At 43.0% G+C, this 15,818-nt stretch overlaps 2 protein-coding genes across 5 annotated transcripts in view; one reads left to right on the forward strand and one right to left on the reverse strand.

The window, feature by feature from the left end:
- The first annotated feature begins 72 nt into the window (after window positions 1–72).
- Window positions 73–8,695, forward strand: olfml2ba (olfactomedin-like 2Ba). Of its 3 annotated transcripts, none has more exons than XM_037115040.1 (8): window positions 73–750; window positions 886–1,149; window positions 1,383–1,490; window positions 3,338–3,499; window positions 4,755–4,983; window positions 5,243–6,259; window positions 6,886–7,062; window positions 7,153–8,695. In XM_037115040.1, the coding sequence occupies exons 1-8, from the start codon at window positions 583–585 to the stop codon at window positions 7,764–7,766; spliced, it is 2,739 nt and encodes a 912-aa protein (XP_036970935.1). In that variant the 5' UTR covers window positions 73–582; the 3' UTR covers window positions 7,767–8,695. The 3 variants fall into 3 exon arrangements, with proteins under 3 accessions (XP_036970935.1, XP_036970936.1, XP_036970937.1); XM_037115042.1 differs by having other exon boundaries at window positions 583–750; window positions 957–1,149; XM_037115041.1 differs by lacking the exon at window positions 3,338–3,499.
- Window positions 8,696–9,069: 374 nt separating this feature from the next.
- Window positions 9,070–15,818, reverse strand: part of atf6 (activating transcription factor 6) — a 32,743-nt gene continuing 25,994 nt past the window's right edge. Inside the window, exon 16 of one of the 2 annotated variants that reach the window (XM_037115043.1) lies at window positions 9,070–10,587. In XM_037115043.1, the coding sequence (XP_036970938.1) occupies window positions 10,391–10,587 (197 nt within the window). In that variant the 3' untranslated portion in view covers window positions 9,070–10,390. The remainder of the gene's footprint in view (window positions 10,588–15,818) is intronic. The other variant, XM_037115044.1, reaches the window with a different exon arrangement.

Genomic DNA, 15,818 nt, shown 5'->3' on the forward strand with positions numbered 1-15,818 from the left:
GCGGCCGCCAGGGGGCAGCAGCACCTCGTGTGAGCCTGCGCCGCTGGGAGGCGAATAAGTGGCATCAGATCACTACGCAACAGGCTGCTGCTTTGAATTTGAGCACGAAATGTGATTGAGAACCTCAAACTGCAAGTCGAGGCTCAAAGAAAAAAAAAAATCATGATTGGCCTGAAGCGAATATTCAACTCCTGACAGATTAATTGTGCCCCACATCGTGCGTCAACAGTCGTGTGCAGTAGTTGAACTCCTCCTGCCGGTCTGATCAGATCCGCCTCCTGTCAGCTCTGCTCCATCATCAGCTCCAGCAGCTCCGGCAGCGGCAGCAGCAGATGCCGGCTGCTCTCTCACAGACCGCGCGCTCTCTCTGCACCCGCGTTCACTGTGACAATGAAGAAGATGACCTCGCGCTATAAAGCTTGATCACGCTGTCTGATGACACTTTTGGATAAACGATTGTAATTTTTGGAGAGAGAGAAGCATGTCATTTCCTTGGCAGCTGAGTTAACTGGTGACAGGCTGTGCCTGCCAGCATACTTTCAAGATTATTTTGTCTCTTCGGCGCTCTGTGAGCCTCACAACATGTGCAAGCTGTGCGTTCTCATCCTGATGTGCTGTGCGTCTGTTCCGTGGAGCTCTGCGGCGCCGCAGCCCCGGGGGGAAGATCCCGGGCCACGATTTGAGAGCGCGGCGGAACAAAGTGACGGGCTGCAGGAGGAGATAGATGGCCAGGAGAGCATCCTCTCTAAGGTAAGAGGAAATGTCCCCCTCTTTTCTCTGCTTTGCCTGTTGTGTTTTGTGGACAATTCAATATTTTGTGCGTAAAATTTCAAACGTTTTTGATTGAGCGTGGTGGAAAATACATTCGTCCTCTTCTCTTTGTAGCTGCTGGGTGATTATGACAAAGTGAAAGCCCTCTCGGAAGGCTCTGACTGTCGGTGTAAATGTGTTGTCAGACCCCTGAGCAGGAGCGCCTGCCGGCGGATAGAAGAAGGGAGCGCCACAGCGCAGGACTTCTACACTGTGGAGACTATCACATCTGGACCCGAGTGCAAGTGCGCCTGCATCGCTCCTCCGTCAGCGGTCAATCCATGCGAGGGAGAGTTCAGGCTGAAAAGACTTAGAGAAGCTGGGAAGGAGAATGTCAAGGTGAAGTGTCATCCTGTCCACTTTCTGTGCACACTAGAGCCTCGAAACACACATCAAGTCCCCATGAGCCCCCGGGCTGCCGTCAGCGCGCCTGTTGATTTCCAAAGAGGCCTTCATCGTTTCACTCATAACTGGAGATTCAGAGTTTGAATGGGAGGCGCTGGGCCCATTTAACATTATGGCATGTCTTGAATTGGTAAACCCTTCTGACGGAATCCGCTTGATCATTCCAGCTGTCCACCATCCTGGAGCTGCTGGAGGGATCCTTCTATGGCATGGATCTACTGAAGCTGCACTCCGTCACCAATAAGCTCCTGCATCGCATGGATCATCTCGAAAAGGTACATTAACCTCTCTGCTCGAAATATTATGCAAAGTGGTTGGTGTGACACAAGTACAGACTGGTGGTAGCAGGTATGTTTGGCTTCTGGATGTAGTCGGTCCAATAATACACACAGTTTAGACTTTATTGTTAGCTGCATCAGGAGGGAGGGATAGACAAATCATTAAAAGATGGAAATACTAACCAGATGTTTGTTAAATTATGTAGAATGGTGTTTTGTGTGCTAAATCTATCAGGTCAATTGAAATGACTTAAAGGTTCACTATGTAGTTTTGGGGAAGAAATGTAATCAGATGAGAAAGATCTTCATTGGCAAGTTTGAAGAAACAGTCTGTCTTCATTTGCAAGACTGAATAAACAAACGGACCTTAAAGGACAACACAACTTCACACGGTTTTACTTTGTTCATATGTGGCGGACCCTGCCACCACCCCAGATTTAAACAGTGTTCTGGGGACCTTATTTTCCTCTGAGAGCAGCTTGTTTATTCAGTCATGGAAAAATAAACATTTCTGAGTTTGTATAATCCCCTCATTAATATTGTTGATATCACCATTCCGAGTTGCTCGGTTACTTTTCCAAAACGACGCAGTGCCCCTTTACCGTACAAATTCTTTCACATGAGCTTGCTGTCCAGTCAGCCTGTAAACAATCTGCCTTTCAACGGTGAAGTTATTGCACCAAACCCCCCGTACCTAAATGATTCATAAACATCATAAATCAAAAAGTAGTCCCGCCCCAAACAGGTGCAACAAAGCTAACCACATGATTACATGTGCAGACAGAGAAGAGCCTGATTATCCAAAAGACAACTGCAAACACCTGAGTGCATGTACCAACGTTATCTTGACTGGAACAACTTGCATACCACAAGTGTCCATACCACACATTCAGGGTTATTATCTCTCCTCTATTAACAGCCTATTTATTATTATTATTTTTTTTTTTTGCATTTGTATTCCTTTTATCTTGTGCTCCTGATAGCAAGTCAAGTTTTCCATCTGGAGTCAGAAATGACTGAACTGAACTAAACTGAACAGCGTCTGGATGAGAGCTGAGCTGCCGCCTCATCAAACTTTCTCACACCCAGATCTCTCTGTGTCGCGCCCTTTGGGCACTGAATCAAAGTGGACTGAAGCCACTTGATTCGATGGGTTACAGTGGCACTTCGAAACACTTGATTATGGCATCACGTACAACACAATGTGCCTGCGTGATGTTCCAAAGCTGTACAAGCTGCATTTGCTTCTGAAATGACCCTTTTCACAGACTTGTCTTGGCCTGGGAAAACGCAGCTGCAGTTGATAAAATAAGCGGCTGAATCAAGCATATTCATCAACGATGTTATTGGTTTCGGCTGTGCCTTTGTGTGTGACACGTGTGAAGGTCGGCTGCTGAGAAATGGAAATGTCGTGAGTGAAGATGCTCATGTTTTTTTTTTTCTTTTCTTAAAAGTACATTCTGGGAGGCACCTAGTGCAATGAAAACTATCTGAGCATTGACGGACGACATCTTCCCAGAACAGAAAAAAAAAAAAAAACTTAAGAAGAAAACTGAATTGGGTTCAGTCAGGTTCAGGTTCCAGGTATTGTTCATGCTGTCTAACTGTCACATGAATTACTGGGACGACTGTCATAAGCGATCTTTATTGTTATTGGTAGCACCTGTGATTTTCCCGCCACGACAAGTGAAAAATAACTTGTGATGACTCAGGATACTCTCCCCTTCAGCCTTCTGAGAGTGATTATCTCTGCTGATGTGATCGCAGCCCGTTTTCCATTATAACACGCACATGATTCTGCTGATGTCTTGATTTGCGCCCCCCCCCCCAACGACTGCATGAAGATGGTGTCTGTGAACGACACGGCGGATGTGGTGAAGCCCCAGGAGAGTCCTCCGGTCGAGGCAGATGTGACGGAAAGCCCGCCCACCCCTCCCCCACAAAAGCATCAGGAACAGAAGAGGCTCAGTGAGATCAGCGGGGCCGCGGCATATCGAGACCCAGGGGTGAGCGTGACATCCTAGCACTGATATCACAGGGTCAGCAGATGTAAAGGGGAAGCCAGTTGCTAGTTCTTTTGCAGCTAGGTGCAAAAGTTTGATTTCTGTCAGTCGCCAAGAAATACTAAGATCGTGAATTATCTAGTAAACGCTAATTCAATTGTGAGCTGTAAGTTGCTACCACCATTTCCAACTGGTTTCCAACTACAGCTGCTCAAATCGAAATAATACTAAAATGGAAATATGGGTGAAGTGCATTATCCAAATTGCAGAAGACGCTAGTTTGGGGAAAATGTGTGACAAAACAGCATCATAATGAAGTACTGCAGTGTTGCAGAGACGCCGTGGCCCTTCAACATTTCACGCACATTCAGGTGGGTTATAACCTCCCCTTGAGTAAAGTTTGTAGACGTATTCATGGCAAGATCATATCTTCTGTTACAGCCGTGAATATTGTACAACACATCCTGAAAGACGGTCTTAGACATTTAAAGCAGTTGCGAAGGCTCTGAACACGTACAAGAGAAGTGATTGGATTCACATGTTCCCATGTGAAGTCTTGTGCTCCTGCAAAACAAAAGGAACAATTATGTGTTCTTTCCACAAACTCCTTCATAAATCTCTGCGATTAAGGACCAAAAACATGTGTAAACGAGTTATGGAGGTAATGGGAAGGTTTGGCAGACCCAGTGGTTGTCAGCAGACCTCAGAGCAGTGACTGTACCACAGGGCCCCGATCCATGGCAGCACTGTTGGGCGGACCTGCCCTGCACAAACAAGTGATTCACTTTTTAATATGTTTTCGCAAGAGCATAACACAGGGTCATCAATGAAAACTGAAAACAAAATGACTTTTTTGGATTAAAAGTTTCCTCTTTATTAAAGGATAATTCACTTGGGTCGCACTTCGTGGCTTCGGTCATCATTTCCATCGGTAATAATAACATATTACTCACTGCTTGAGATCTGTGAATGAATGAGGTGTCATAGCTAAAAAAAAAAGTCAGACAGTGAAAGTACCAAATGATCAGATTGAGGCCGGCTTGCTAAACAGACTCCAGCTGAAGTTTTTAAGTAGAGTTGTAATGATTAGTCCATGAGTCAATTAGCCAACAGAGAGACAAATAGTTGCCTATCGATCATTATTTTTTGAAAATCGTTTTAGTCATTTCGTTCTAGCAAAATGTCAGACATTTAAGGTTTTGCACATCTTTAAGTCTTGCTGAATAGAAGTTGTGTGTGTCCATCTGTCCACGAACAGGAAAAGTATGAGGAGAAGTTTGTTGGAGAAAATCTGTCCGTCCGACCGACAGATGGCTCTGCTCAGATCATTGAGGTCAGACCTCAGGCGACTTCCAAAAATGTGGCTAACAAGGAGGCTTCTCCGGTGTCGAAGACGGGCCCCAACGGAATGATCATCAGAGGAATGACGTTTTATAAATCTGAGCCCGATCCGATGGTGGCAGACGACGGGGAGCCTGGTGAGAACTGTGAGTGCAAACCTTCAGTCAGCTTTTCGGGCAAATAACTACAGATGGACTGAGAAAAAACTGTGATCGAGTTATCATCCAAGTCACAGCCATTCTAAAAAGTGTATCTTCAACTTTTCTTTACACGTCCACATTCTGCAAAAAGCACCATTACAAATGTGCACTGTCATTTATTAGTTCAGAGATGACCTTGTTTTGACAGTACTGTATAACTGTCGCTCAGATTACTTGACCAATACTTTTCTTTTTCCTTTTTTAGTTTTTGAGTATCATGGATTCAGTGGTGATGGCCCAATTAACCTCTTCATTGAGGAGAATCTTCTCCAACACAGAGCCCCTCGCCCCAGGACGAGGGAAGGACTGCAATTAAGTCGACTAAAGAAAACAGATCCCACGTATCATTCCAAGAAGACCAGCCAATTGACAAAACAGAAACAAAGTGAGCCCACCTCAGAAACCCATAGCGAGGTCATCAGTGCCACGGGAAGCGCACCAGTGGATGTGTCTACAGATGCACGGGGTGACACATCGGACCCGTTGGGACCATCTACAATGACACAAAAAACCAGGAGCACAGACGCTGCACCTCTGACTACTCAAAGAGCCACTGCAGCAATCACTCAGTCACCAATCCCTCTGATGGCTGAACCAGCGGGCACTTCTTCATCAACCGCAACGTCAAGAAACACAACCAAACCCTCTGAAAATACAGTAACAAGGGAAATCCTACGAGCGTTCACGACAAGAAATACACCAACGACCACGATGGAAACCTCTACCCCGCAGGTGAAACAAAACATACCTGGCAGTACACCAGCTTATTCAACCACACTAGTGCCAAACCCCGCCACCGAGGCCCCAACTGCCCACCCAACTTCTGCGATGACCATCACCACCCAGGCTGCCCGGACCCTGGCACCAACACCCCCCACGGCAGCCCCCACAACAGCTAACCCCACGCAGGCCGCCACCACAACAGCAGCAGCAGAAGAAGAAGAAACTGAATCCACCATCTTCTCAGGGTCGACTTTGCCTCCTACCACAGAGAGAATCGTCACTTCCCATCACACTTCTCCATCTTTCACCACACCTTCAGCTACCTCTTCTTCAACCACCGCGACCACCACTACCGCTACTACAGCTACTACCACGACTACCACTACCAGGAAGGCTGCTCAAGTCAGACGGAGATACAAAATCAGCTGGGAGGAACAAAAGGGAGCGGAATCAGACGAGCCAATGCAAAGGCAGCAGGAATCCACTTCAAGAAAATCTGGTAAGTTCAGTTTATATGTCGACTAAGGGGAAGACAGAAGCAAGACTGCGAGTCTACAGACACGCTAACAACTTATTTGGCACAGTGGTTCTTTGAGCTCAGTACCAGGGGAATGTCTTCGCTGCAGTACACAATGAATAGCTGAGGCTGAGGTTGTTCTCCTTGAGGCTGAATAGTCCTAAACAAAACTACTGGATAAAATGTTGGAGGAAAAGTTGGGGTATCACCAGAGTCCTTTCATGGCTGTCCAACCAATACTGGGTGAAATATTTCTAACCAAGTGACCAACAGACCAACTGACAGACTCCCAGAGTGGCTAAAAAAACGGCTTTGCAGGTACTTATAAGAGATTAACACCACCAAACTAGATATCCTGTGACTGACATCACGCAGCACCTCTTTACATATTCTTGCCGTTTTGAAGAATATTATATTGATTTCAGTCTATGAATCACTAAACTTTGTAATTCAGCACTCAGTCCGCTGTGGGAACCTCACCCTTTCCGTGATTCCATCTGGTTAAAACAAAAGCCTCTAATTATTTTCAGACTCTTTGACGGAGGTCTGGATGATGTTAAATTGTTTCGTTCCAAATCCTCACTCATGGCTCTCTGACTCGTTCACAGGGGAGTGTAAGGACACTTTGGCAACCATCTCAGAGCCAGTAACTCACAACACCTATGGCAGGAATGAAGGCGCATGGATGAAGGATCCAAAGTCTGGGAATGACAAAATTTATGTCACAAACTTCTACTATGGGAACAACCTCCTGGAGTTCCGCAACCTTGAGGTTTTCAAAGGAGGTAAGAGCAAGTGCTTTCACCACATTCTCTTTTGTTGTGTCTTTGCTTTGATGAATCTCATGCGTCTTAATTTCTCTTCATCCTTTCCAGGCCGTTTTACCAACTCATACAAGCTTCCTTACAACTGGATTGGCACGGGCCACGTGGTCTACGATGGGTCTTTCTACTACTGCCGTGCCTTCTCTCGAGACGTCATCAAGTATGACCTGCGTCAGCGTTACGTGGCCGCCTGGACCATGCTGCATGATGCTCTGGTCGAGGAGGCTTCATCACCTTGGGAGTGGCGCAGTCACTCGGACGTCAACTTTGCAGTGGACGAGAGCGGCTTGTGGATCATCTACCCAGCGCTGGATGACGAGGGCTTCTTACAGGAAGTGATTGTTCTGAGCCGACTGAACCCCTCAGACCTCAGCATGCAGAGGGAGACCACCTGGAGAACCGGGCTCAAGAGAAACCACTACGGGAACTGCTTCATCGTGTGTGGCGTCCTGTACGCTGTTGACAGCTACAACCAAAGGGACGCCAACCTGGAATACGCCTTCGACACGCACACGAACACTCAGATGATTCCCAGAATGCCCTTCACCAACAACTACACCTACACCACGCAGATTGACTACAATCCCAAAGAGGGTGTTCTGTATGCGTGGGACAATGGACACCAAGTCACATACAACATTAAGTTTGCCTATGTAGATCCTTAGTAAGGGTTAGAGAGTAGTAGTAAGTAATTCTATGGTTTGAATGGATTGTAGATCAGTCCACGTGGCCTTCAGTACGGAGACAACCGAAAGCCAAATGTACAAATGTACGTCAGTATATCGTGACTAAACTGTTTTGTTCATATTCGTATTTTTTTTTTTTACTTTTTTAAATTTACAAAAATAAATGAAACGATGAGCCTGATTACTTAGTCAACAGATCAAGTTATACTGTATATATTGTAATACTGTAAAAGAAGCCCTGTGAGCTGAATGAATGTAGAAATAAGTTCACAAAAGAACCAGTTCATCAAGTATACTCCCATGTTACATTTTTCTGTTTCATACACATGCTTTTGTATTACATTTTTTTTCTTCCTCTTCATGATAAAACCACAGATATTGCTGTTGACCTTGATCTTGTGAAAGCACTTACTCCCTGCATATCAGACTCTTTGGAGGCGTTTACAATAAACTTAGGAAATGCTGAGAGAAAATGTCTTCTTTGTTCGGCTAATCACAGTTTTAAGAGGCTTCAGTTACAATTTTTGTGTGTTAATTCGACAGGAAGACTGTTAAGACAGAGGAAAAACATAAATACAGACAGAGAGAAGCAGTGTTCGAGCCTGTAATTTGCTGTTCCTGGACGTAAATTGAGTGACTGTGCAGAAAAGTACCCAGAACAGTCGATCTATTATCTGTTGAGCAAAAAACTGAAATGATGCAGTTGTAGGATTTCCCCCAACAGCTTTAAGGATGCACACAAAGGTCTACAGTTAGACAAAATCCAGTGTTTATTTTGGTTTCTGCACACAATAGAATACAAAAAAACACAAACCTTAAAAGTTAATTGTACTCATGCTTACCCCTCCAGGAAGAAATGCTGGGATGCAGTGAATCAAATATTTTTGGAACCAAAAGGATGAAAAAAATATATATATATACCCACACAGATGGCCTGGCTAAAGAAAACAAAAGCAAGGGCATGTTTTTTTCTTTCTTTTTTATGGGCATCTGCTGAGCTTAAACATAACCATCTGTACAATCCTGTAGCAACGAGAAATGCACTTTCACACACAGGAGTATAGTATCCTGTTTTATCTACATATCCAAAAACTGTCGGCATAATTAAATAGTTTCTAATGTTGATGATGTATCATTTCTTATTTCACACCAGTTTTTACCCCGATTATGTGCATTCAAAACAAGGTAACAGAAGCAGTCATACAAATAAATTTGAAGCCAGAATGCATCTTCCCAGGTTCTGCATTTATAGTGCAAATTTGTTTGTTTGTTTGTTTTTTTCCAAATAATTGGTACTAAAATCTTGCCGATAATTTAGCTCCGTCACAGTTAAAAAAAAAAAAAATCAATACATGATTAAGTGCACCGATTAGAAGTGCACTTTAACCAACAGACGGCAAAGTCAAGACTCAATATTTTTTCAACAGATGTCAAACATCAACAGCAGAGAAGATAACATTTTATTTCCAAAGATCAAATCTGAATGTCCAGCCATTCAACAGACACTAAAGAAATCTCCCAGCACTAACATTTCCTCTTTGTTTCCTTCCAATCCACCATTTTTTACTGTATACACATTATGTCATTTAGATTTTCTGTAGTCAATTAAAATAAACAGTTCCAACAAAGTGAAATCAGACACAGAAAATAAAAACAAAGTAGTGAAACGGGTCACACCACAGGAGTTTGTTTACTACAAATAAATATATATCTGAATCTGAGAAGCACAGTGCAAAGACCAACAAAACTTAAATTCTTCATCAATACAGTGCGAAAAAAAAACAACAAAAAACAGAGCACCTGAAATCCTGAATTTAATGAAAACCAGCTGACAACATATCGGTCAGCCTGCTAGCCTTCACGGATCACCTGACTTCCTGAGTTCACTGAATTAGAAGTGCTGCATCTAATCAATCTGGCATCTCTTACTCCATCGCTCGTAAAACTTGCTTTAGTTAGAAGCTAACAGATGACTGAGTAAGAGAGACGATTACAGCGCTCTCATCTTGTGTCAATACAACCACAGAATTTGCCGTGCTTGTAAACACTGATATCACAAATGTCTTTCTCTGACTTTAGTTAGGAAAATTCCCTACAAGATTGATCTTGAGTGTATAATCATTTTCTTTTTTACTCCTCTGGCTTTGTAGCTTGTTCTAAAATCAACAACAACAACAGAAATAAAAAAGAGAGTGCAGACTGGAGGAGCGCTGCTATGGGGTGAAAGTATTTGTGTTATGATGGGGTGACTCAGGGTTCAATGCTCGGCCTCCTGCCGCTAAGCAATTACCCTTATGTGGGGCGTCTGGGGTTACAGGGAGAAGTCAGTTTTGCCACACAAGGAGCTGCAGACTACCTCCGGATATCAGCCCGAATGAAGAATGTAGCTGACTGGTGCCTACGTTTTAAACTTGCTTTGAATTATGTTGACTGGATTCATTCAAATCTATAGCACAATCGTGAAGTCAGTGGGAGCACAACATGTAAAATACACTTCATCACATACAAATAAAAACAAAAGTGTTGATTGTGGTCTTTTTGCTCCGTTTGTCTTCGTGAGTCTTGTTGAAGAGATAAAAATAACAGAGGTGCTGATGGTGACCTTACGCAGACCCCATTAGAACGCCGACGGGCGGTGGGGCCTGGCTGTCAGTCTGGGAGTGCTGATAAAACGTGTCCGTGCGGTTGACCCTGAGCACAGGTGGAATGGTGGAGGACCTGATGTGGAGGATCCTGGTGTCCGTTACTTCACAGTCAATCTGCATCATCACCTCGTACTTGTCTTCCCTGATGATGCTGTCTGTAATGGCAGGAAAAGGAAACAGACAGTTCTTATTTCTGGATTCATTAATAATTGGGCTGCTAGTAACAATTTTATTCATTGTAGATTAGTCTGTGGATTATTTTGTTGATTAATCAATTACTTGTTTTGTGAAATATGTTGATCAGTGTTTCCCAAAGCGGAAGAGAACCAGAAAAAATTCACACTTAAGAGGCCGAAACCAGAGAATTTTAATATTTTTTCCTTAAACCAATCAATACTTTGTCTAAATAGTTGGCAATTAATTTACTAGTTGACAACCAATTGGTTAATTGTTGCAACTTTTCAATAAATGCATAAATTACATTTTCTATTAGATTAAAGCCAGACCAATACGCAGTTTTTGGGGCCGAATCCGATAAATTACAATATCGATATATCGGCCTATATACGCACGTTGTTTGCAGTGATTCCTCAAATTTTGTAATCAAACACAAAAATATGGAATGGAGGCAGGACATTTTACAGCATGACTTTACCGGTGAACTAAACTGAAATTTTGAAATTTCATAATTCTAGAATCAGCATCATTTTCTGCCAACTGATATATATTGGTTGGGCTCTATTGTAGATTGAATCATTTATGTATGTAATTTTCATTAATGCTTCAGGCTTTATGTCATATTTGCTGCAGAAAGACTTGACGGAGTACTTTGGGAGTGTCAAGGAGTATTGTGTGAGGCAGCTGGGGGGGCTGAGAACAGATGGAGTAAAGAGGTGAGTCACTTACTGGAGTTCTCCTTCATGGAGATAAACAAAACAGCTCTAAACAAGAGCAGGACATGCAAATTGAAGAAGAAAGAAAAAAAAAAGAAAAAAAAAGAAGAGTCGCTGGCAAGAGCATTGGAGAGAGAAAAAGAGAAAGAGAGAGATCACTGATGATGAGTCAGGCTTCTTGCTGAGTTCAGAGAAGAAAAGAAGAAACTCGGGCAGGACTGAGGGACAGAAAGTGATCAATGCTGATGAGTCAGGCTATTGTGTTTGACAAAAAAAAAAGAAGAACCCCAGAGACTGCAACAGACCGCAGATGGTGTATAGTAGAATGATACACACAAAGGTCATTATCAAGGATGAATACATTTTCAAAAGGGTCATCCTGAGATTTGAGTGAAAAAAGTATTTATTCTGGCTTCATCTTCAGAAGTTTAAGTTTGGAACAAGATGCTGGACTTAGGAAAATGCTGTGTGGTTCATGGTCTGTGGTCTCCCACAACCTTACTTTGCTCATCTTAGGGGAAGAACATCCTCTAAAGTGGACACGCTTGTAAAGTTCTTGGCTAGAAAAAGCTCTTAACGGTATGCTGAGGGATCTCTGGTGTATTTACATTAACAGACAACTTAAAGACTCTGGGCTTCCTTTGTATGTCAGCGAAAGAGTGGCGATGATAACAACATTCCCCATATGGAGCGCACAAGACAAACACGCCTCAGTCGGTTTTAGTGCACTCGTATATGACCCAGAAATGGACCTGTAGGCGTCTTTAAAATGCCTGAGAGGACTGAGAGTTGTTTAAAAGCTGCCGTCTTTTTCCAGACACCTGTGCAACACATCAGCCTCTTCTGCTCTTCTTCAGGATTTCCACAGACGGATACTTCAGAGGCAGTTAAGAGTTTATCAGATCGTACTGTATGGCTACGATACAATAGCACATTCGGCAGCCCGAAGACTCCACGGATGTTCATATCATTAGATGGCTGGGAGACACAATGCTCAGTATGACTTCATCTGCTGCTGAACTTCCTCTCTTGCACCTGCAGTTCAACTGGAGCTACTCAAATGGCTTTAGTGTTTGAGCAGACATCTCTGGAAGTCATCCTCCGGGTTCAGATTTTGCTCTCTGTCACGCTACATCAATCTAGAATTAGGCTTCTGCCTGAAGCAGAGCTGGGAATGTTATTTTCGGTGTATCTCCATATCGCTTGATGAGATCACAGCTGCCTAGTTCAAGGTTCCGTCACTGCTGCACAGTGAAGCCTGTGGATTCTCTTCAGTTCAGAATAAACTACTCTGACATTACCACCACTTAGCTAATTTCAATCCAATAATAAACAGAAGTCCAACTGATCGTCAGCACGGAGTGGAAACGTGTCACATGCATAATGCAGATGCAAAACACATGAGGAGGATGAATGAAATGGAAATCCCTGCAAATTATCAGAGAGGAATAAAGATTTGACGAAAAAAGTGAGCATGGAAGAAGAAAGCAGGAGGCCGCAGGGATGCAGAAATAGGCAGGAGGCGGCAGACTTTGGTAGTGAAGAAACCCATGTGGCTTTAAGGGTGAAGAGTTCGCTAGTCAGCAAAGTTAACTTCTTTTAATCACTGTTTTTTTTTTTTCTCTTTTTACATTTTTTTCAGGCTGTGTTCATAACTTACACTGCTTTGTATTACAGCCTTCATACCTTCTGCTCACCCCTCCAGTGAGCTATCTTCACCGTTTTTCCCATGTTATTATCATTTTGCCCCATGTACTTAGTTTACCACTGCATTAAGGCATTTTAAAATAAATAATGTATAACACAATTTAATTAATGTCTTATAAATGTTACAGCTGCACTAAGTAATATTTTATGATAGTGGTTCATGACTTCTCGTAGCTCGTAGTGATAAACCAACATAGAATTTTCCCTCGACTCTGTAGCTCCCCTCACCAGAGTGATTTAGTGTTTTTCAGCCTATTGTTTTGGGTTTTTATTGCACACAACCACACAGTTTTAAGGTCAGGCAATGATATGTCAATGTTATGTTAAAATCTTGTAAAAAACAAAACAAAAAACCCAAACCAAAACAAAAAAAAACCAAACAAAAAAACCTAAAAATAAACTAAACAAAAAAGTGAATTTATTCAGGTTAGGATTTGGGTAGCCTCCTTATTTTGAGAGTTTGCTTCTGTTGCTCCTTAATGAGATACTGTACCCCACAATTATCATGTAATTAACCAAAGTGAAGAATCAAATTGAATTCCCCACGCTGATAACATCCACATTTCGCCAAATTACCAAAATGTCTAAATTCTACTCAGCCAACTGCTTGCGCAGCAGCCTGAACAGTGAAACAGGAAACGCACAGACACGCGGCCCAACTTCCAAACAGCAGGTCTTTGAAGAAGCTGCCAAATCTACCATCCTGCGCTGCGTGGTCTCCATCCCCCTTTTACTAGTGCCATCTGGAGATGTTCCAAAGAGACTCAGCGACACAGTGAGCTGGTGTGTGCTGATAAAGCCCTAATTTCTGGCAATGACGTGTCCGAGGTAACCTGAGATTGCATCTCGGGAGGACGCTGGCTGCCAGACTGGCAGAGACTCTGAAGAGTCCATGAGGGAAGCTTTTGTTAATATCAGAAAGGAAGCAATTCATCAGCAAGTATAATCACACAATCACAGGACATGATTTGAGTCAGTAAAAGTAAGTGTGGGTCCAACAGGATGTCCATGAAACTTTAATATTCACATAAGCTAAAAATCCAGCCAATTTTCAGAGGATTTTGATAGAGAAAATTCTGCCAATATGCTCATCTGTTATTTACATTTTTACTCTCTGGGATAAAAGGCACAAGCCAGTGTTGAATAATAAAACAGTTCACCATGACAAAATTAGTCAGGAATCTCAGAGTCATAACAAGATTAAAAGAGTCAGCAGCCATGCTAAGCATGTTAACTAAGTACTAACATCTGCATGACAACATGCTTACGATGATAATGCTAAAATGCTGTTTGCAGGTATGTGATGATAAAGCCAGGTACAAAAAAAAAAGTAAAGTTATTCAAACTCAGCCTGAGGAGAAACTTAATATCACCGGAATCCATCCAGTATTTGTTGAAACATTTCAGTATCAACGTCATTGTGGTAGTAGAAGGAAAAGTCATGGGATCATCAAGTCATAACCAATCAAGGTAACCAATCGAATAGTTGAGATTTTTCAATCCCTACCAAAATGGTGGACAAATGTTTGACACTGCCATCTACATTAAGCAGCTAGCATGGCTGATATTCCTAGCTTTCTATGTAGACAAGTAAGTCATAGGGGCAAAGAACCACTAGCTTATGGTGGTAGCTTATTTTGGCAAGGATTGAAAGGGTTAAACACTTGGGTTGGTAAGAGTACACTCCTTGTCAGAGGACTGGTGGGGATGTTTGTTTAGATTAGAGGAGCTGGAAAATCTGACCCCCCAACTCCTTCTCTAACTTGAACCCCCAGTGAAAGCTGCCTGTTAGCTAAAGTGCACATGTACAATCTCAGGGAAGTAAAAATAGACTGCAGTACGTCCACGCGGTCGATCCACCTGTAAATGATGTCATCCCCAAAACATTCCTCTCCTCCAAACATGTCACTTCCACTTGATCGAATTTCTTTCAAACTCAGAGGATCACTGAATAAACACACCGTTCAGTCCTTACGAGGAGCCACTGCCCAGCCAGATACGTTTTCAGAGAAAATCAAGGACGTCAAGGTCAAGTAACTTTAACAGAAGCCCTGAACCGTGGACGCGCAGCGAGACAGAAACAGAAGACGGCTTACATCAAAGTTTCATTGACCGATATTCAGTTATTGACCGAGACAGACCAAACGTTCACTCCAGATTAACAGTCTATCCACCTCCTACAGATGAAAACCATTTAGTCACTGGAGAAGGAAGGCATTCCTAAAAGCAGAGCAGCAAAAGAAAGCTGGAAAGAATTATCCTCCGTTGTGGAGCAATCATGTCCCACAAAGACAGTGCTGCTTTTCGAAGGGTCTCACCCAGCTAAATATTCACATTTACACTTAATCACTTCAAAGTTTCAAACAAAAGACAACACAAACTTGAAATGCTACTTGAAGACCGTCATCTGGGCGACACATGGTGCTTTACATGTTGAATGAGAGGGGGACCAGGATTACCACCAACCTCTTTTCTAGGTCAGCTTTGTTGGCTTGGATTTTAACTGCAGTCCCTGCTGTCAGGTCTACAAGGAACTGAACGAACTGAGACTGAAGCTACTGTATCTCTACTTAATCATGCATCTGTGCCAACATAAAACTGGTGTTAGTCGTTTCTCTCAAAGGGACCACATGATCCAGCCAGCACATTAGATGCAACCACACGAACGGCTGGAACAAGCAGGGGACTTTTGGTTTTGAATTGGTGGCCAACTGCAGGCATCCATGACAGATCATGCAAATTGAAGACCCCTTTTCTTGAGGTAACAAGAATCTTTCCAGACCCGA

The sequence above is a fragment of the Acanthopagrus latus genome, chromosome 11, assembly GCF_904848185.1.
Source record: "Acanthopagrus latus isolate v.2019 chromosome 11, fAcaLat1.1, whole genome shotgun sequence".
Lineage (NCBI taxonomy): Eukaryota > Metazoa > Chordata > Actinopteri > Spariformes > Sparidae > Acanthopagrus > Acanthopagrus latus.

What these genes read in the sequence shown, in the direction of transcription:
- olfml2ba (XM_037115040.1), top strand. Translation starts at nt 583, where the DNA reads ATGTGCAAGCTGTGCGTTCTCATCCTGATGTGCTGTGCGTCTGTTCCG. An exon ending in CTGGGAAGGAGAATGTCAAG is followed by an intron (nt 1,150 to 1,382) that starts GTGAAGTGTCAT and finishes TGATCATTCCAG; the next exon opens with CTGTCCACCATCCTGGAGCT. An exon ending in CCTTGAGGTTTTCAAAGGAG is followed by an intron (nt 7,063 to 7,152) that starts GTAAGAGCAAGT and finishes CATCCTTTCCAG; the next exon opens with GCCGTTTTACCAACTCATAC.